This window comes from Dendrobates tinctorius, unplaced genomic scaffold (assembly GCF_039654945.1).
Source record: "Dendrobates tinctorius isolate UK_male_01 unplaced genomic scaffold, ASM3965494v1 ptg000086l, whole genome shotgun sequence".
NCBI lineage: Eukaryota > Metazoa > Chordata > Amphibia > Anura > Dendrobatidae > Dendrobates > Dendrobates tinctorius.
Window position 1 is genome coordinate 30646199 of NW_027361754.1, and position 21952 is coordinate 30668150.

Below are 21952 nucleotides of genomic sequence, written 5' to 3' on the forward strand. Positions count from 1 at the left end.
GGAACAATATACAGTACACTGCTCAAAAAATAATAATAATAAATTGTATTTCTATAGCGCTGACATATTCCGCAGCACTTTACATTTCAGAGGGGATTTGTACAGACAATAGAAATTACAGCATAACAATAATCACATAGATTATAACAAATACCAAGAGGAATGAGGGCCCTGCTCGCTAGCTTACAGTCTATGAGGAAAGAGGTAGACACGAAAGGTGGGTGGTAACAGTTGCCCTGATTGTATGGACCAGTCATAATGGTAAGTGTTTAACAGTACAGACACAGAGGGCTAATGGATGCATAAAGCATGTGGGAACTAAATGCGGGGAATATGGTTATGGTAAAACTTTTGGCTGTGCCACACAGGGATAGATTAGGTTAATGTGTTGAGGTGATAGGCCAGTCTGAATAAATGCGTTTTCAGGGCACGCTTAAAATTGTGGGGACTGGGGACTAATCGTATTGACCTGGGAAGTGCATTCTAAAGAATTGGCACAGCACGTGTAAAGTCTTGGAGACGGGAATGGGAGGTTCTGATTATTGAGGATGCTAACCTCAGGTCATAAGCAGAGCGGAGGGCGTGGGTAGGGTGGTATACTGAAACAAGGGAGGAGATGTAGGGTGGTGCTGAGCCATGGAGGGCTTTGTGGGTGAGGGTAATAAGTTTATACTGAATTCTGGAGTGGATGGGTAGCCAGTGGAATGACTGGCACAAGGTAGAGGCATCGGTGTAACGATTGGTGAGGAATATGATCCTGGCTGCAGCATTCAAGACAGATTGGAGAGGGGAGAGTTTGGTAAGAGGGAGACCGATTAGAAGAGAGTTACAATAGTCGAGACGAGAATGAATAAGAAACAGTAAGAGTTTTTGCAGAGTCAAAAGTAAGAAAAGGTCAAATTCTAGAAATGTTTTTGAGGTGCAGATGACAAGAGCGAGACAGTGATCGAATGTGGGGGGCAAAGGAAAGCTCAGAGTCAAGTATGACCCCAAGACAGCGGGCATGTTGCTGGGGAGTAATAGTGGAACCACACACAGAAATGGCAATGTCGGGTATAGGTACATTTGTAGAGGGAGGAAACACGAGGAGTTCAGTCTTTGATAGGTTCAGTTTCAGATATAGTGAGGACATGATGTTACACACAGCGTTTTAGTCAATCGCCGGTGTTTTCTAGAAAGGCTGGCGTGATGTCAGGAGAAGAAGCGTATATTTGGGTGTCATCAGCATAGAGATGGTACTGGAAACCAAATCTACTGATTGTTTGACCAATATGGGCAGTGTACAAGCAGAAGAGGAGGAGGGCTAGAACCGATCCTTGAGGAACCCCAACAGTAAGGGGAAGGTGAGAGGAGGAGGAGCCAGCAAAAGATACCGTAAAGGAGCGGTCAGAGAGATAGGAGGAGAACCAGGAAAGAACGGTGTCCTTGAGGCCAATGAAACGGAGCATAGTGAGGAGGAGCTGATGATCCACCGTGTCGAATGCTGCAGAGAGATCCAAGAGAATTAGCATGGAGTAATAACCATTTCATTTAGCTGTTAGTAGATCATTAGAGACTTTAGTGAGGGCAGTTTCAGTAGAGTGTAAAGAGCGGAAAACGGATTGGAGAGGGTCGAGAAGAGAGTTATCAAAGAGATAGCGGATCAGACGGGAGTGGACCAGGCGTTCCAGGAGTTTAGAGATGAAGGGAAGATTAAAGACAGGTCTATAGTTAGCGGCACAGTTTAGGTCGAGGGATGGTTTTTTAAGTAGTGGATGTATGATGTCATGCTTAAATGAGGAGGGAAAGATACCAGAAGAGAGAGAGGTTAAATATTTTAGTTAGGTGAGGGGTGACAGCAGGGGAAAGGGACTGGAGGAGATGTGACGGAAATGGGTCACTGGTGCAAGTGGTTGGGCGAGAAGATGCAAGGAGCCTGCTTACTTCTTCTTCTGTGACTGGTTCAAAATCAGAGAGTGAGCTAGATGAAGTGGGGGAGGGAGGACAGTGCATGGTATGAGGTGATTGGGAGATAATGTCCTGTCGAATCTGGTCAATTTTTTCTTTGAAGCAATTCGCCAGATGAAAAGTGTCAAAGAGACGTTTCGGGTTATTGGACAGTGAGGTGATGAGGGTGTTGAAATAGGTTTGTTTGGAGAGGTGAAGGGCAGTGTTGTATGTTCGAAGCATAAACTTATAATGGATGAAATCTTCGTGTAGATTGGATTTTCTCCACAGACGTTCGGCGCACCTGGAGCACCGCTGCAGGAAACGTGTTTGCAGGGTATGCCAGGGTTGTCGGCATCTGTGTTGTGGTGTTCTATTTATAAGGGGTGCAAATTCATCCAGGGCACTTTGAAGTGTTTCATTGTAATGCTTCAATGCAGAATCAGGACATGAGAGGGAGGAGATAGGGGCCAATGAAGACTGCAAGTTCTTCATAAGTTTCTGGGTGTTAATGGCCTGTATGTTTCTATAAATATGGACAGTGGGGGTGACCTGAGCAGCCTGTCAGTTCTTGATAGAGAATGAAAGGAGATTGTGGTCAGAGAGCGGGAGAGGGGAGTTTGCAAAATCATCCACTCTACAAAGCCGAGAGAAGACCAAGTCGAGGGAGTTTCCGTCTTCATGCGTTGGAGAATTAGTAAGCTGTGAAAGGCCAAACGAGGTTAGAGATAAAAGGTGAGTAGCAGATGGGGAGAGTGGAAGAGCAATGAGGATGTTGAAATCTCCCATGATGAGGGCAGGGATGTCACAGGAGAGAAAATGTGGAAGCCAAGTGGCAAAATGATCCAGGAACTGATGGGAGGGGCCGGGAGGACGATACACCACCGCCACTCGCATGGATAAGGGGGTGTAGAGTCTGACGGCATGGACCTCAAAAGAAGGGAAGACTAGTGAGGGTAGTTGAGGGATAACCTGAAAGGTACATTTTGGTGATAGGAGCAGACCAATGCCTCCACCTGCTCTATTGTCTGATCTTGGGGTATGAGAGAAGTGTAGTCCCCCGTATGAAAGAGCAGCAGCAGCGGTAGTGTCTGACTGCTGGATCCAGGTTTCAGTAAGAGCCAGGAGGTTAAGAGAATTAAAAAGGAAAAAGTCATGAAAGAAGGAGAGTTTGTTACACACTGAGAGAGAATTCCAAAGTGCACAATTGAGAGAGACAGATGGCATGCAGGGAATATTAATAAGATTAGAGGGGTTTCTGAGTGTAGCAGTTAGGGGGTTTGACTTTCTATAACATGGGGGACCAGGGTTGAGAGCAATGTCTCCTGCGACTAGGAGAAGGAGGATAGAAAGAGTGAGCAGATGGTTAAGTGATTTGTGAGAGCGTCTCTTATGTTGAATGGTGGGACTGACAGGATCTGTGCAATTTAACAATGTGAAAAGACCATGAGTGCTATACATAGGAGAGGAAAGGAGCGAGGGGCCGATATTGAGACTAAATTGAGACAGCAGGACCCAATAAAATGTTGTGGTCAAATAAACAGATGTCCAGCACTACATGGATCATAAAGCACTTTGAAAAGTTTCTTGACCTCACAGCATAAGAGGACAAGCAGAGTAAGTTGAAAAACTAAATACAAGATATAAGCTTGCATAGTTGAAAACACATATATAGCATTCAGGATTAACTGCTTGCTGACATTGAATGGAGTGGAGAAACACAGGTTGATTCAAAAAAATAAAGGGAACACTTTAACAACAGAATATAACCAAGTAAATGAAACTTATGTGAAATCAAACTGTCCACTTAGGAAAGAACACTGACAATTAATTTCACATGCTGTTGTGCAAATGGAATAGACAACAGATGGAAATTATTGGCAATTATCAAGACACCATCAATAAAGGAGTGGTTCTGCAGGTGGGGACCACAGACCACATCTCAGTACCAATGCTTTCTGGCTGATGTTTTGGGGGGATTGGTCAGCGTCACCCCTCATGATTGGTGCTTGTTTTTACTTCCCCTATTTAAACCGCAATTAACATCCTATTGACACGCCCCCTGAGGAAGGAAGATCATTTCCGAAACGTACGTCGGGGTCAGCTGAGCTTGGGATTCAGTGTCTCCCCCCTCTCCCCTCCTGGTATGTTTACTTTGCTTTTGTGTCTTTGCAATTTCTCCCCTGATTATATGGCTGTCCAGCTGGGGATTTTACCCCTTACTGCTTTTCACTGGTCTGCCTGTTATATATTGGGTGTTTAAACTTGGACACTTATTTATTTTTACCACCAGGTGTTTACTTACGATAAGGGTCAGAGTGAGGTTTTTTGACACTGTATACCCCTTTGCTCTGCTTCTGCTTGTGTCACCCTTTGTTTGTCATTGTTTGTGCTTTTCTACCTGTGCTATTTAATAAAGATTTGTGATTTTACCATACCTTGGACATCTATGCACTGATTTCCTTCTGCTGCTTCTTATTGATTACAGTGTGTCCTACACTGATTTTCCATGGGCTGATTGTGTTGGTTTTCTTTTCATCTGCACCCACACGTAATATATGATGTTATACTGTTTCAGCCTTGTGGTCTGTCATTTTTATTTATGCGTGTGTGTGAGCTGTGTGTGAGCTGTGTAATACATGTGTGTGAGCTACTTGTGTGCGTGAGCTGTGTGATACATGCGTATGTGTGAGATACCTGTGTGATGTGTGTGAGCTGTGTGATACACGCGTGTGTGTGAACGTGAGCTGTGTGATGCATGCGTGTGTGAGCGTGCGCTGTGTGTGAGCTTCTTGTGTGTGTGATACATGCGTGTGTGAGATACGTGTGTGATATGTGTGAGCTGTGTGAGATACATGTGTGAGCTACTCGTGTGTGTGTGAGCTACTTGTGTGTGAGCTGTGTGTAAGTTGTGTCTATGTGAGCTGTGTATGAGCTGTATGAGCTACTTGAGTGGGTGAGTTGTGTGATACATGTGTGTGATACGTGTGAGCTGTATGTGAACTGTGTGATACGTGTGTGAGTTGTGTGATATGTGTGTGAGCTGTGTGAGCTACTTGTGCGTGTGTGAGTTGTGCTATACCGTGTGATACGTGTAAGCTGTGTGTGATACGTGTGAGCTGTGTGTGTGAGAGAGCTGTGATACAGCGTGTGAGTTGTGTGTGAGCTGTGTGTGTGTGAGCTACTTGTGTGAGCTGTGTGTGTGTGAGCTACTTGTGTGAGCTGTGCTATACCGTGTGATACGTGTAAGCTGTGTGTGATACGTGTGAGCTGTGTGTGTGAGCGAGCTGTGATACAGCGTGTGAGTTGTGTGTGAGCTGTGTGTGTGAGCTACTTGTGTGAGCTGTGTGATACGTGTGAGCTGTGTGTGTGAGCGAGCTGTGATACAGCGTGCGATACGTGTGAGTTGTGTGTGAGCTGTGTGTGTGTGAGCTACTTGTGTGAGCTGTGTGATACGTGTGTGTGTGAGCTAAAGCAAAAGTTGGCACAACCTGCCAGTGTTCTACGATTTGGGTGAGAACATTCATTGTATGTGGGCTGGTGAATTTTTTTTTGTTCCAGGGCTGCTTTTTGGTCTCAGTCCGGCCCTGAACAGTGCCCTCCACTATTGAACCCGAAGGATGCACCAGCTTACCCTAATCTATACAGTAGTATACGGCATACAATACATTACAACATGGTAACACATAATGTGGCAGTACCAATGAACAGGAGGTAATACACCGTAGTGTAGCGGTACCGAAACATCATAAGATCTGTACATTATTTACAATATATATATGACTGCTAGAACTCCTTAAAGGGGAGGTGGCATTAAAGGGATATTCTACTCAATCCCTTACACACCATGGAGCAAAAAAAAAAAGTGCGTGAATATAAGAGAACTATATAGAAAAGTTACTTAAAAAAATTACAACAAATGATTTGGACCCATAGTGTAACAAGTGCTGGAGACTACCCAGATGCATGGAGCTAGATAGGATTCATTGCGATTCCCCAAAAATGTCTACAGCAATGCTGGAGGCTATGGGTTTTTGAAAATTAGGATGGGGAGAAGTTTGGGGCAATATGGCGCTGGGTAATGGACGTTGGGCAATTTGGGCCAAAAAGAATAGGTCTTGGGCATGAGTCTCGGACCACAATGAGCCTTTGGACATGACATCTAGTTGTAAGTGCTGTTTGTCAAGCCACAACAAGTTTGGCAGTGCTGTTTGTCAAGCCACTATCCCATGGTTGGGACATGGCTGGATGGTTAGTTCTTCATTGGGTTCAAATGGCACCAGGTGGTCTGACATTGCATAGACAAGATCATTCTGGTAATGTATCATTTGGAGGAACTGTTGCTGCGCCTGTCACCATTCTTGGCTGGACTTGGACCTAAAAGATATCAGTGCTTCCATGCTGGAAATAAAATGGCATTGTGCCACAACTTTGTGCCAAATCTTGTGCCTTGACGTTTTTTATCCCCCGTGGTTGTAGTTGGCTAAGGTGGATGGGTGAATAAGAGCGCTCCTCAACCCCGTCACGACCAAATCATAAAAATATATGCGTGTGGAGCAAGCTCGGAGCTGAGCCAACTCCATACATAGTGCATAACAGCACCTTCCACTAAATACAGCTGTCAATCGCTCACGTGCCATTTAACTGGTGCAATCGCTTATCAAGACTTATCGTTCCTTCCGCAGCAGAGAGGTTCATGTCGCTGCCATCTTTCTACTCCCATGAAGTTCAAGTGTTGACTGCAGCATTTATTGGGTGCAATTGCTTGTCAAAACTCTTCCAGCACCCATCGTTCCTTCGGTGAGGCTGGGGTCAGACTTGCGAGAAACTCGCACGAGTCTCGCACCTCAATACCCAGCACTGCCGCCGGCACTCGGAACCGGAGTGTGTGGCGGCATGTATTTCTGTGCACCTGAACGCTCCGGTTCCAAGTGCCGGCGGCAGTGCCGAGTATTGAGGTGCGAGACTCATGTTAGTTTCTTGCAAGTCTGACCCCGGCCTAATAACATAAAGGCTCATGTCACTGCCATCATTCTACTCCCATAAAGCCCAAGTGATGGCAGCTGCATTTATCGGGGGCAATCGCTTGTCAAGATTATTCAAGTGCCCAACGCATATGAGATGATTCTATTTTTTTTTTACTAAAAAATGTAGAAAATTTGAGTCCCCCTCATTTTTCCCAATTCCAAAATAAGGAAATTCTAAAATATATATATATTTGGTATCGCTGCATCCGTAAACGTCCGATCTACGAAAATATTTGTACGGTAAAAAGCAAACATGAAAGTGCCATATTTCCCGTATTTTGGGCTACCACACTTTCTCCAAAAATGCAATAAAAAAAGTTTAAAACCTCATATGCACCTGAAAATAGTACCAATAAAAATATACAAAAAACAAGCCATCAAACGGCTACACCGATGGAAAAATAAAACATTACAGGCCTCAGGAAATGGCGGCAAAAGCCAATTCTTTTTATTTTTTATAAACCTCTGATTTTTTTTTTTAATTTACCACATAATGATATACATAAAACATCTCTGTAATCGTGCCGACCCTCAGAATCACATTATCGGGTAATTTTTACCACACGATAGAAACAAACGCAAAGAAACAATGGCAGACTTGCATGTTTTTCCCATCGTTTTTCCCCACCTGTATTTTTTTCTCACTGTTTTTCAGTAAAGTATATGGTAAAATGAACGGTGCCGTAAATAACAAGCCCTCATGCGGACGGAAAGAACAAATTTAAATTTGGGGCTCTCGGAAGAAGGGGCGCGAAAGACACCACAAAAAATAAAGGAAAGAAAGGGGTAAAACTGTAAATGGCTGAAGTTGTGTTTTGTTTTTTACAAGAATTGAAGTTTGTTTTATCTTTTTTTTTTGGAAACAGTGTTAGTCTGGAAATTCACTAGTGTTTCCTGCCAGGCCTCCACAGAGAGGTCCGTGGGCCTGGAGAGGCGGGCACCGCTCTGTACACTGAGGGCTCAAGATGGAGGAAGCCGGGCGGGACGTGAGGAGAGGCGGGGGCACAGCTGTCGGTAAGCACCGAGTGTAGGTTGGAATAACGGCCATGTACAGTGCTGGGGATGAAGGCTGAGGCAGGGCAGGACGTGACAAGACAGGGCTCAGGTGACGCCCGGCTCCATAGTCCAGGTCACAAGGTGTCTGCTGCAGTGTTACTAGGCGACCAGTGAGCCGCCATGTTCTTCTGCAGCGGCTACGTGTAACTGCGAGACGCGGGGCTAGAGCTGTCAGCACATGATGGGGGTCGTAGCATTGGCAGCACATCACGTTGGTTGTTGTAGTATCTGCAGCACAGCTGATGGCACATGATGGGGCTTGTAGTATCTACAGCAGAGCTGACAGCACATGATGGGGGTTGTAGTATCGACCGCAGAGGTGGCAGCACATGGGGGTTGTGGTATCGGCAGCAGAGCTGGCAGCCATGATGGGGGTTGTAGTATCTGCCGCACAGATGATGGGGCTTGTAGTATCTACAGCAGAGCTGACAGCACATGATGGGGGTTGTAGTATCGACCGCAGAGGTGGCAGCACATGGGGGTTGTGGTATCGGCAGCAGAGCTGGCAGCCATGATGGGGGTTGAAATATCTGAAGCAGAGCTGACAGCACATGATGGGGCTTGTAGTATGTGCAGCAGTGCTGATAGCACATGATGGGGCTTGTAGTATTTGCAGCAGAGCTTACAGCACATGATGGGGCTGGCAGTATTGGCCGCAGTGCTGTCATCACCTGATGGGAGTCGTAGTATGGGCAGCAGAGCTGGCAGCCATGATGGGGGTTGAAGTATTGACAGCAGAGTTGTCAGCACATGACAGGGGTTAAAGAATCGGCTGCAGAGCTGTCAGCACCTGATGGGGGTTGTATTATCGGCTGCAGAGCTGTCAGCACCTGATGGGAGTCGTAGTTTGGGCAGCAGAGCTGGCAGCCATGATGGGGGTTGTAGTATCTGCAGTAGAGCTGACAGCACATGATGGGGCTTGTAGTATGTGCAGCAGTGCTGACAGCACATGATGGGGCTTGTAGTATCTACAGCAGAGCTTACAGCACATGATGGGGCTGGCAGTATTGGGCTCAGTGCTGTCAGCACCTGATAGGAGTCGTAGTATGGGGAGCAGAGCTGGCAGCCATGATGGGAGTTGAAGTATTGGCAGCAGAGTTGTCAGCACATGATGGGGGTTGTAGTATCTGCAGCAGAGCTGACAGCACATGATGGGGGTTGTAGTATCTGCAGCAGAGCTGACAGCACATGATGGGGTTGTAGTATGGGCAGCAGAGCTGACAGCACATGATGGGGCTTGTAGTATGTGCAGCAGTGCTACCAGCACATGATGGGGCTTGTAGTATGTGCAGCAGAGCTGACAGTACATGATGGGGCTTGTAGTATGTGCAGCAGTGCTGCCAGCACATGATGGGGCTTGTAGTATGTGCAGCAGAGCTTACAGTACATGATGGGGCTTGTAGTATGTGCAGCAGAGCTTACAGTACATGATGGGGCTTGTAGTATGTGCAGCAGTGCTGCCAGCACATGATGGGGCTTGTAGTATCTACAGCAGAGCTTACAGCACATGATGGGGCTGGCAGTATTGGGCTCAGTGCTGTCAGCACCTGATAGGAGTCGTAGTATGGGGAGCAGAGCTGGCAGCCATGATGGGAGTTGAAGTATTGGCAGCAGAGTTGTCAGCACATGATGGGGGTTGTAGTATCTGCAGCAGAGCTGACAGCACATGATGGGGGTTGTAGTATCTGCAGCAGAGCTGACAGCACATGATGGGGGTTGTAGTATCTGCAGCAGAGCTGACAGCACATGATGGGGGTTGTAGTATCTGCAGCAGAGCTGACAGCACATGATGGGGGTTGTAGTATCTGCAGCAGAGCTGACAGCACATGATGGGGGTTGTAGTATCTGCAGCAGAGCTGACAGCACATGATGGGGGTTGTAGTATCTGCAGCAGAGCTGACAGCACATGATGGGGGTTGTAGTATCTGCAGCAGAGCTGACAGCACATGATGGGGGTTGTAGTATCTGCAGCAGAGCTGACAGCACATGATGGGGGTTGTAGTATCTGCAGCAGAGCTGACAGCACATGATGGGGGTTGTAGTATCTGCAGCAGAGCTGACAGCACATGATGGGGGTTGTAGTATCTGCAGCAGAGCTGACAGCACATGATGGGGTTGTAGTATCTGCAGCAGAGCTGACAGCACATGATGGGGTTGTAGTATCTGCAGCAGAGCTGACAGCACATGATGGGGGTTGTAGTATCGGCAGTAGAGATGACAGCACATGGTGGATCCCTCTCTGGTATCACATAATCAACAGAGCAAGAGAAGAGTGAATAATTCCAAGACCTTTATTTAGGCAAAAATATAAAAGGTCCATATACAATCCACCACACAAAGGATAAGATAGTCCGGAAGCCGAATGCAGTTCAGTAACAGGATAAAAGCCCAACAATCCAGCAGACAGAGGGTAACATAGTCCATATACTCTTCTTTCTCTCTGGAGTCTTGTGTTCCCATCATAGTTCCACACATGATTTGAGATGGTATCTCACCTCATTGTCCCCCTCCTCATTGACAGGTGAGGGGGAAGGTCGCAGGGGCTCATTATTTCACTGAGCTAGGTCAATGTGTCATTAGCATATTAGCAAATGATACAGTACTGTGGAGGCTGATATCAGATGGCAACAACAACCATCCATCCATTAGGAGATAACAACTCCTCCTCCAAGAGAACACCATGAAAATCAGTGAAATATTGATACAAAATGCTATCCATCTACCATATCCCACCATCACAGTGGGGGTTGTAGTAGCAGTGGTGGCGCACATTGTGGCCTCTTCTGTTACTGGTATTTTTATACAGCTGGTTGCTGGCGGATCCCCGTTACTGAATCAACTTTAATCATCTTGTTTTTGATGACGTGTTACAAAAACACGAGACCATGAAAGCAACGCCTCCTGGATTGTTATGTATTTTGTGGGGGTCTTGGATCACATTCCAGTGAGTAAGTGGGGAGTAGCCATAAGTCACTTGATTGAGACCTTAAAAACGTCCCTTTTTTAAATCCAGGTTATTTCATTAAAGCAGTTTGCAAATATTTACAAAATGGGACCTATTGAAACTTAAGAAATAAAGGACCCCTCCTTTTAGCCCGCAGCACTTTTGTGCTGTCTCTACTGTCTGTCGTTCTGCAGAATTTCTCCCTGGACCTTTATACAGATCAATACAAGTTCCCGCTGTCAACAAACAGGCTGGACAGAATGTGCCGTCCCCGTGTTCTGCCAGAGGCGGCTTGTCTTATTTTTCTCCTTTTGACCTTGTTCTTAACATTTTTAGTCTTAAAAGACACAATTTATATCACTATAATTGGGGTCCCGAGACCACCATTCCTCCCCACCGCAGTGATGAGGAGCTTGGATGGTGCAAGTCAGTATCTTAAGGGCTGCCAGCAATCTTCACTGTACCCCCAAATGTAACGTGATCAGATTTTTATCACCTTTCCTGTGGGTACATGGTAAATGTGGATCAAGGAAATCCTCTTTAATCGGATATTGGCAAAATATCTAGTTACCCCCTATTAATATTACAGGAAATAACTTCTTGATCACCAGTATCCTCAGGGATATCAAGATTGGGGAGTCTTCAGCTCCTTGAGTGAAGCAGAGATGCGCACGCTCTGATAACGCTCCATTGTCTATGGACCTGTCGAGTACAGCACTCGGGCTCGGACTGGCCCATAGGGTACCAGGGAAGTCCCCCAATCCCAATGTATGGGGAGTGCTTAGCATAATTCACTTGATTCACTCTGTGCAGAAAAAAAGCCTTGCATCATTCATTAACCAAGTGCTCAGTTTATTATTATATAGAGATATAGGTACATTTGTGAACGAGGGTAGCGTAATATTTGTATGCAGGTGAAAAGTGGGCCCCCCAAAGTCAATGTTACTAGTGGGCCCTTGGCACCCCAGTCCGACGCCGACAGCGCTCCACTACTTTCGGCAACCCCACAGGCAATGAATGAATCAGAAAAGCGCACGCTAGACCACCACGCCATTCATTGTCTATTGGACTGTCGATTACAGTGCTTCACTACTTCTGGCAGCCCCACAGACAACGAATAGAGGAGAGATTGGCACGCTCAGCCACCACGCCATTCATTGTCTATTGGACTGTCGATTACAGTGCTTCACTACTTCTGGCAGCCTCACAGACAACGAATAGAGCAGAGATTGGCACGCTCAGCCACCACGCCATTCATTGTCTATTGGACTGTCGATTACAGTGCTTCACTACTTCTGGCAGCCCCACAGACAATGAATAGAGCAGAGATTGGCACGCTCAGCCACCACGCCATTTATTTATTGGACTGTCGAGTACAGTGCTCCACTACTTCCGGTAGTCCCATGGACAAAGAATGGAGCAAAGAATGGCATGCTCAGCCACCGCGCCATTCATTGTCTACTGGACTGTCGCGTTCAGCGCTATACTACTTTTGGCAGTCCCATGGACAACGAACAGAGCAGAGATTGGCATTCTCACTGCACCATTCCTTGTCTGTTGGACTGTCGAGTACAGTGTTCCACTACTTCCGGCAGTCCCATGGACAACGAATAGAGCAGAGATTGGCATGCTCAGCCACCGTGCCATTCATTGTCTATTAGACTGTCAAGTACAGTGCTCCACTACCGGCAGTCCCATGGACAACGAATAAAGCAGAGATTGGTATGCTCAGCCACCGCGCCATTCATTGTCTATTGGACTGTCGAGTACAGTGCTCCACTACTTCTGGCAGTCCAATACACAATAAATGGAGCATAAACCTTGTGCTCCTGTGAAGCCACGTTTTGGGCTGGGCTTCATATGAGTTTGTGATTTTTACCATATATGCTAGTAGCCAAAGCATTTCTGTATGTAGTAGAAGCGATCACAGGTTCAAGTTCCCTATAAGGGCTAACAAAAAAAAGTGAAAATAATAATAAAAAAAAAAGAGAAACCCAAAAAGAAAAGGAAGCTTTTTACCATAAAAAAACAAAGTTTATTTTAAATTGGTAAGTGCAACTATGCAACTCTTTTTTTATAATAAAAACAGAGTTTATTAATATACGTGACAATGCAAAAAAGAATAGAAGTGGGGAAACACAAATACAAAAAAATGCTGCAGAGATAATTTTATGGCATGGATAGACTACCGTAATTATTTTCGTAGCACATATTGTTATAAAAGACTGAAATAAATGATAGTCTTAGTACAAGGTGCCTAAAAAGCCTCCCAAAAGTATATATCCTATTTCAAGGCCTAAAAAGAAGCAAAAGAATCCCATCCTTTAGATAATATATAAAGTGCAAAGATTTAAAGCATATATATGCTTTATAAGCCTTTATAATATATATGCTTTAAATCTTTGCACTTTAAATATATGCTCTTTTTTGTATTTCTTCTATATTTTCAATTTTGGGCACATTTATATAATATGCACTTGAAACCTATTTTCACATGTATGCATCCCCCTTTTTTTGTACCTCTCCTGCATTTTACATGGGCATATCTGTATAATTCTTGTTATGCCAGCATCAGTGGCCTCTCACTTTTGCCCTTTTGCTGTTTGAGCAGGAGGTGTGCTGGCGCTGCACAGATCAGCAGCTTTTATATTTAGCCAGTGCTAGGCCACAAAAGGGATCTGCAATGTCTGAATGAATGGAGGGGTGTCAGGGGTAATGTGTGGAGGTGCCAAAACCTTAGCAACCCATTAATCTCATCCTGTGGATTTCTGTCTGATCATGCTACATCACATAGAGACATATTGTCAGCTGAATCAGCTTTGTCTGCTGTCTTTGTAGCCAGAATGGCCCAAAAAACTTATATCTTTAAAGTATTCACTTACTCACAGTCCGATAGACAATGAATGGCGCAGTGGCTGAGCATGCCAATCTCTGCTCTATTCATTGTCTGTGGGACTGCCGAAAGTAGTGGAGCCCTGTACTCAAGAGGTGCATAGACAATGAATGGCACGGTGGCTGAGCATGCCAATCTCTGCTTAAGTCCGGGGTCACACTTGTGAGTGTGAAGAAACTTGTGCATCAAAACCCGGTGCTGCCGCCGGCACTCGGGACCGGAGTGTGCGGCTGCATAGAAATACATGCAGCGACACACTCCAGTCCCGAGTGCCGGTGGCATCGCTGGGTATTGATGCGAGAGACTCGCATCACACTCACAAGTGTGACCTTGGTCTCATTAGTCGAGCCCTGTACTCGACAGGTGCAAAGGCAATGAATGGCGCAGTGGTCAAGCGTGCACAACTTGGCTCCATTCATTGTCTGTGGGACTGCCGAAAGTAGTGGAGCCCTGTACTCGACAGGTGCATAGACAATGAATTGCGCTGTGGTCGAGCGTGCACATTTCTGCCCCATTCATTTTCTGTGGGACTACCGGAAGTAGTGAAGCTCTGTACTCAACAGGTACATAGACAATGAATGGTGCGGTGGTCGAGCCTGCACATCTCTGCTGCATTCATTGTCTGTGGGACTGCCAGAAGTAATAAAGCGCTATACTCTACAGTCCAATAGAAAATGTAGAGATGGGCAAATAAATTCTGTGGACCGTGGTTCAGCGGCAACATTAGTATTCTGGAGCTGTCAGGACAGGACCCCTTCTAACCCCATTCTATCTTCCTGGCCTTTCTTTGAGTAAGCCACAACCAGCTAATCCAAAGAAGAGCCGCTGATGCCGGCAGGTAGGAGGCGATTCGAAGGGATTTCGACGACCATATAATACTGATGTGGCTGCTAGACCGATGTAGTCATGATGGAGGAAGTTTACACCTTGCAGGATCTCCCTGTGCGATTCTGATTAGCTGGCCTGCTGTGACGTCATCATTGCGGCATGACACACAGACGATGTCGCTCCGGCTCGTTTAATCAAATGCTGCGCCAGTAAGAGATCCGTGAACCTCATATCCAGCTGCCAGAGACTGGCCAGTGTCCCATCTCTACTCAGCAGCCTATCAATCACTGCATGAATACACTGGACTCATAAAGTACGTGTCTTGTGTATGCTTATAGCTCTCCTAGTAGTCAGATTGCACTTTTTGACTTTCTTGCCTGTTTGGCTACTAAGAGTACAGACCTGTAGCTGTAATATGCTGTCCTTATACATAAGAAGGTAAGAGAAGTGTACAGACGGGCTGTTCTTTTTGGGTTTTGTCGTCTCCTTAGCTGGTGATCAGGTTCGGCCTGTCCACAGCGGTCAGAGTTCAGGCTTTGTAAATGGTGTTTTTCTGTTGCAGTATGTGTACAGAGGGTATAACGTCTGCCTGTAGGAAGAAAAACACCTCCTGGAATTTGTCCTTCTGCCCATTCACTTTTACAGCTCAGTTTACTCTTGTGTTTTTGTTTGTAGGTTAGATAAAATCCATGAACGATTCCCTGCTAAAATCCTTCTCCTGCCTAATGTCAGGCGTGTTAATTATGAGTTCTTAGTTGCCAAAATCATAAAATAAATATTTACCGTTTTGCTTTATTTTTTGTGTAAGAGGAGAGAACGTGCGTCATCTGTGTTATCCCAAAAGCACTCCTTCCCAGTCTTCAGCGGGAGCACAAAATATTGACCTCCACTGTTAATTGAGCAGCGCCAGTATTCTCAACTACTTCTTACTGCATTGCTTGAATGCTTGCCCCGACGCTGCCTATGCAGAACTAAGCAATGTATATTTTGTCATCTGCTGCTGCTCTCTGCATAGGCAGCGACCAACTTGACAAAGCTCTCCTTATATTAAAGTGAGCTTAGTCCTCTCAGTCACTGCCATCAATGACCAATTCATCTCATCAGCTGCACTCTGCATAGGCAGCAACCAAGATGAAAGTATTGAATCATGAGTTTCAAATCATAATTAATTGCTAAGAGCTGTTTTATTTCTAACCGTAACTAGGGGTAGGGCTAGCGATGGGGCTAGTGTAATAAACATCTGGGCAATAAAGATGAAAAAAGCATATACAGAATGGGAGGAATAGGGCTAAGCAACAGCACATGTGAAAAAGACTTGGGTATACTAATAGATCACAGATTGAATATGAGTCAACAGTGTGATGCAGCAGCAAAAAAGGCAAATGCAATTCTAGGATGTATTAACAGAAGCATACAGTCTAGATCACGTGAAGTCATTATTTCCCTCTACTCCTCTTTGGTCAGACCTCATCTGGAATACTGTGTCCAGTTTTGGGATCCACATTTTAAAAAAGACATCAACATACTGGAGCAAGTTCAGAATAGAGCGACCAGAATGGTGACTGCAAACCCTGTCTTATGAGGAAAGGTTGCAGGATTTGGGAATGTTTAGCTTGCAAAAGAGAAGACTGAGAGGAGACTTAATAGGGCTGTCACATTGTAGAAGGATCATCTTTATTCTCATTTGCACAAGGAAAGACTAGAAGCAATGGGATGAAACTGAATGGGAGGAGACACAGATTAAATATTAGAAAAAACTTTTTGACAGTGAGGGTGATTAATGAGTGGAACAGGCGGCCACGAGAAGTGGTGAGTTCTCCTTCAATAGAAGTCTTCAAACAGAGGCTGGACAGACATCTGTCCGGGATGATTTAGTGAATCCCGCTTTCAGCAAGGGGTTGGACCAGATGACCCAGGAGGTCCCTTCCAACTCCACCATTCTATGAATCTAAAATGGATACATTGAAGTGTAAAGCAAAAATGAAATAAAAAATAACAAATATATATATATTAAATATATTTAGTATAAAAAAACATAAAAATGTTATACTACAAAATACTTTTTTCCCAAAAATTTGTGAGACTTCAGCCAAAAAAAAAATTAAAGGGACAAACTAATTACCGTACATCAGTATTTCTTAAAATACAAGAAATGTGCATGTAGTATAAGCTGCTCAATGCCGCACCGATGGATAGGATTTTTTCTGTGATGTCAAGGAATGAGGCAAGTAGGCCTTAAAATACCGTCCCAGGTACACCACATCGTTCTCTGGAATTTTCCAAGTTATTTAACGTCACAGGCACCTTGGCATATGTGAACTTCTGACCAACCTGAATTCTGATGTAGTGAATTATAAATATACTTATCCTATTATTATTACATTTGTTGGAAAAATTGCTTGCGTTATGTACATTATACACATCCGAAACTATTTACTAAAATTGGAATTTGATAGTCCAGAATCTGTAAAGGGCAGAAATGTGAGTTTTACTGATATAGTTAAAGAGTAACTATCGTTTTTTTTTCATAAATGAATAGTATACTTGAAATTTAGAAACTTTGTGATATATGTTATCAGAAAAATCCGCTTGTTTCTCTTCCTGGACTGATCTTTATCACAGTATCTTATGGGCTCGGTATTATTAATTCACAGGTAAAATGTGTCTTCAGTGAGTACAGACGTTCGATTACTAATGTAGGAGACGACAGTTGGTGCTCATGAAGGTCTATGGAGAACTGCCGCAGGATGTCTGTGTCGGCCTCTAGCTCCCCCCCTCCATTGAACTTTTTAAGCACCAGCTGTCAACATGAAAATCTGTCTTCACTGAACACAAATTTTACCCATGAATTGAGAGTGAAAGATGAGTCCATGAAAAAAGAAAAAAGCGGATTTCTTTGATAAAGATATATTACATAGCTTCTTATTTTTATGTATTATTATTGATTTATGAAATAAAAATTAAAACAATTATTTTGTAAGTCTTTGTAACATTTTGACTTAGTCTCTCCTAGAACAAAAGGATGAGCAGTCCAATATCGGGCATGCTGGGTATTTATCTCCCCAGCATCGTCTGTTGGTGGAGAGTCAGGGACCCACCCAATAAGCGGCTTCGGCCGGCGTTAGTCTAATGTGTATGGGGTACTATAGTCTTGCGTTCTCGTTTGCAGAGTTGCTTCCTTGTGCTTGGTCCATGGTGATTTTTTTTTTTTTTTGTCTTCCCTTTCTTAGAACTCGCTGTTTGTTAGTTACTATTGTAAAATGATCTTTTTCCATTTCCTCTCTCCTTTCTTCCTGTCCCTGCAGGGTAACGTGTGCGACAACGCAGAGTTAATCATTAGCCCTGTACACATATAACAGCCTGGACCGGGAAGGGGACAAGGGAGCAAACTCACAGCTCAGCAGAGCAATTGACAGGAGCTTTCCCCTCCTCCGACTGACTGTCTCGTTTTACCACCGTGGGGGTCTCAAACTGCGGCTTGGCATATGTGAGCTGCGCTGATCTATATATATATACAGGTCTGCAAGATCGCTGCTCGCGCTGCCATCTGTCAATGAAGCCGTGGTTGTAAGTCTCCGAGACACGAGGCAAGATGGGAGCACAAGGGCAAGGATATGGCTACTACCGGACGGTCATTTTCGGGGCCATGTTCGTGGGCTACACCCTATATTACTTCAATCGTAAGACCTTCTCTTTCGTCATGCCGTCTGTAATGCAGGAAATAAAACTAGACAAGGACGATTTGGGTAAGTGGAATTGCGATATATTGTGTGTCTCCCTCTATAGGACCGCGCATATACCTGCACTGTGTATACAGAGCATGCGGGATCATCCCTAATGCCTCCGGCTATGCATGAAGTGCAGGTCGACACTTTTTATTTTCTGTCCAATAAAAAATCAGAATGAAGGATAAAGAGCCACTCTTTGGAAAAAGGGGGAGGATTTTGATCATTTGCTGATCGCTCCTTCCTCAGGCCCGTTCACAAGGTCATTAAATTGAGCAGAGCATGCTGGGACACATAGTCCATATCGATAATTTCCAGCTTAGCGATCCCAGCTCTATGCCTCTAATATTTTAACTTTATGTATTTCATTTAAAAATGAATAAAATCTGGAATTGAGGGGGCTGGACAACCCCTTTACTTCTAAAATCCAACCCTGAATGTCCCCCTCCCCCCCCCCCCCCCCAAAAAAAAAAAAAAAAAAAAGTATAGTTAGCTTGCAAATCCTCGCCGCTCCTCGTCCAATGCTGCCCAGGTCCCCTGCTGCTGGTATCCTTTCTCTTCCAGCCAGGCAGCAATCGCTGGACATATCGGTGACCACCGTGGCTGCTAATTGGCTGCAGAGGTCACATGTCCTTATGACCGGCTCTGTCATATGGAAATGTGACTTTTGCAGCCAGTGTTATTGCAGTGCTGCTGTATGATAAGAAACCATGCTGAAGAAGGAGGTGTGCAGATTCTCAATGAAAAGCTCATTTGACTAAATACATGTCCTCCAGCTGTATACAGCAACACGGCCACACTGGAATATTCTGTCGGTTGCTGTTTGTGTGCGCAGCAGAGCGAATCTGGACCAGTGAAAGTCAATGTGCTAGTGTACATAACCAGTGGTCCATGAAAACAATCACAGCTTGCACAAGTCTTGTGGATGAGACAGTCCTAGTTGCAGCTCTTGCATCATCCACTATATCTGTATGGGCCTGTGAATTGACCCTGTCACGTCTGCAATTTGCCACATTAAATATTTAGGTCGGCCAAGCATTCATGTGTTTTCAGTGGAGAGGGTGAAAAAAGCTGCTGCAAAGCGTCTCTGAGTACAAAAGGGTCAAGTGTTTATATTCCAACTAGATGGAGGCCCGGTGCTATCACATCAGGAGGGCGGTAATGTCACGATGGGGGCAGGCTTTACAGCGTTGAGAATCCCCCCCCCCCCCCATGTGCTCACACACCTATCCACTCTCTCTTTCCCCATGTGCTGACTTCTCCCATCTGTGCGCTCTTCTTTGACCTGTCTACCCCATGTGCTGTCCCCCTTGTCTGCTGTCTCTCTCCTTCCAGTGCTGTGTTCTCCCCTCATGTGCTGTCCGGTTTGAGCTGTCTCCCCCTGTGCTCTGTCTATCTCACCCCTGTGTCTGACCATGTACAGAACATACCACAGCTCCTGGGCAGGGGAGGAAGCAAAAGACAATACTGACATTACAGCAGGAGATCGCAGAGGATACATTTTGTGAGGTAAAATATTGTTTAAAAACAGTCAGTGAAATATTTTACCTCACAAAATGAATCCTCTGTGATCCCCTGCTGTAATGTCAGTATTGTCTTTTGCTTCCTCCCCTGCCAAGGAGATGTGGCATGCTCCGTACGCGTTCAGACACAGGCAATTTTTAAAATGAACTTTCGATCGTGGGAAATTCCCTTTAATGTGACTGGTTTCCTCTGCCTGTAGACACGTTGCGCATCTGCTGCCGGGATCGGCCGAATGATTCACTGCGTCTGCGCGGAATTTGCGCAGGCGCAGTGTGACGGTGTTTCGCTGGTGGTACCGCGCAAGAGGATGCGTGAGTGTGTGTGAGGTGCGTACGACGTATAGAGAGTGTGTGTGTGTGTGTGTGTGTGTGTGTGTGTGGTGCGACAGTGTTCCCGTGGTGGTACCGCACAATAGGTTGGTACCAGCAACAGTTTCCATATTGAGACACCCATCACTTGGGTGTCCCAATATGGCGGTCGGTGAACTTCCTCCGCTTGGAATTCTGGGATACGGTGACATCAGGACAGAACAGGAAATGAAAACATTACAAGGCAATTATATAAATAGATGTGGAGACCCTTCTCTTCCCTGACGACATCTGTTGGGATGCCCCCATAATGCATTACACTGTTAGCCAAAACCAGCAATGTTGGTGGGTTTGGCAGACTTTGGGCTGTTGTGTATGGGGCCTTCACTGGGTAACGGTATTTTTAGTGTAGAATATGTTAGTTCACATGATAAGAAAGGGAAGGAAATGGTTACATCCAAACAATATATAATTATCTTGCATAGACAGTTTATGTATAGTATTTTTCACTTGTCTAGAAATTCCTGGAATATACCTGCCATGGCCCCCTGTTGTTCGTTTGATTCTTGCTTTGTGTCCAACTAGTCTGTCCATGCTCAGTAGCTCAGTCCCACTGTCCAGATCCTCTTGTCCATGCTCAGTAGCTCAGTCCCACTGTCCAGATCCTCTTGTCCATGCTCAGTAGCTCAGTCCCACTGTCCAGATCCTCTTGTCCATGCTCAGTAGCTCAGTCCCACTGTCCAGATCCTCTTGTCCATGCTCAGTAGCTCAGTCCCACTGTCCAGATCCTCTTGTCCATGCTCAGTAGCTCAGTCCCACTGTCCAGATCCTCTTGTCCATGCTCAGTACCTCAGTCCCACTGTCCGGATCCTCTTGTTCGTTCTCAGTAGCTCAGTCCCACAGATCCTCTTGTCCATGCTCAGTAGCTCAGACCCACTTTCCAGATCCTCTTGTCCATGCTCAGTAGTTCAGTTCTAGGTCGGGATCACACATACGAGAAACTCGGACGAGTCTCGCATCTTAATACCCGGCACTCGGGAGCGGAGCGTGCGGCTGCATAGAAATATACGTAACAACATGCTCTGCTCGCGAGTGCTGGGTATTGACGCGCGAGACTCGTCTCGCATCTTAATACCCGGCACTCGGGAGCGGAGCGTGCGGCTGCATAGAAATATACGTAACAACATGCTCTGCTCGCGAGTGCTGGGTATTGACGCGCGAGACTCGTCTGAGTTTCTCGCATGTGTGATCCCGGCCCTACTGTCCAGATCCTCTTGTCCATGCTCAGTAGCTCAGTTCCACTGTCCGGATCCTCTTGTCCGTGCTCAGTCCCACTGTTGGGATCCTCTTGTCCATGCTCAGTCCCACTGTCCAGATCCTCTTGTCCATGCTCAGTCCCACTGTTGGGATCCTCTTGTCCATGCTCAGCCTTGCTGTCCGGATCCTCTTGTCCGTGCTCAGTCCCGCTGTTCGGATCCTCTTGTCCATGCTCAGTCCCACTGTCCAGATCCTCTTGTCCATGCTCAGTCCCACTGTTGGGATCCTCTTGTCCATGCTCAGCCTTGCTGTCCGGATCCTCTTGTCTGTGCTCAGTCCCGCTGTTCGGATCCTCTTGTCCATGCTCAGTCCCACTGTCCAGATCCTCTTGTCCATGCTCAGTAGCTCAGTCCCGCTGTTCGGATCCTCTTGTCTGTGTTCAGTCCCGCTGTCCGGATCCTCTT

At 45.6% G+C, this 21952-nt stretch overlaps 1 protein-coding gene across 3 annotated transcripts in view; it reads left to right on the forward strand.

Moving 5' to 3' along the window:
• The first annotated feature begins 7815 nt into the window (after nt 1-7815).
• Nucleotides 7816-21952, forward strand: part of SLC37A4 (solute carrier family 37 member 4) — a 38833-nt gene continuing 24696 nt past the window's right edge. The window contains exons 1-2 of one of the 3 annotated variants that reach the window (XM_073585279.1): nt 7816-7967; nt 17980-18420. In XM_073585279.1, the coding sequence (XP_073441380.1) occupies nt 18267-18420 (154 nt within the window). In that variant the 5' untranslated portion in view covers nt 7816-7967; nt 17980-18266. The other 2 variants (XM_073585281.1, XM_073585280.1) reach the window with 2 other exon arrangements.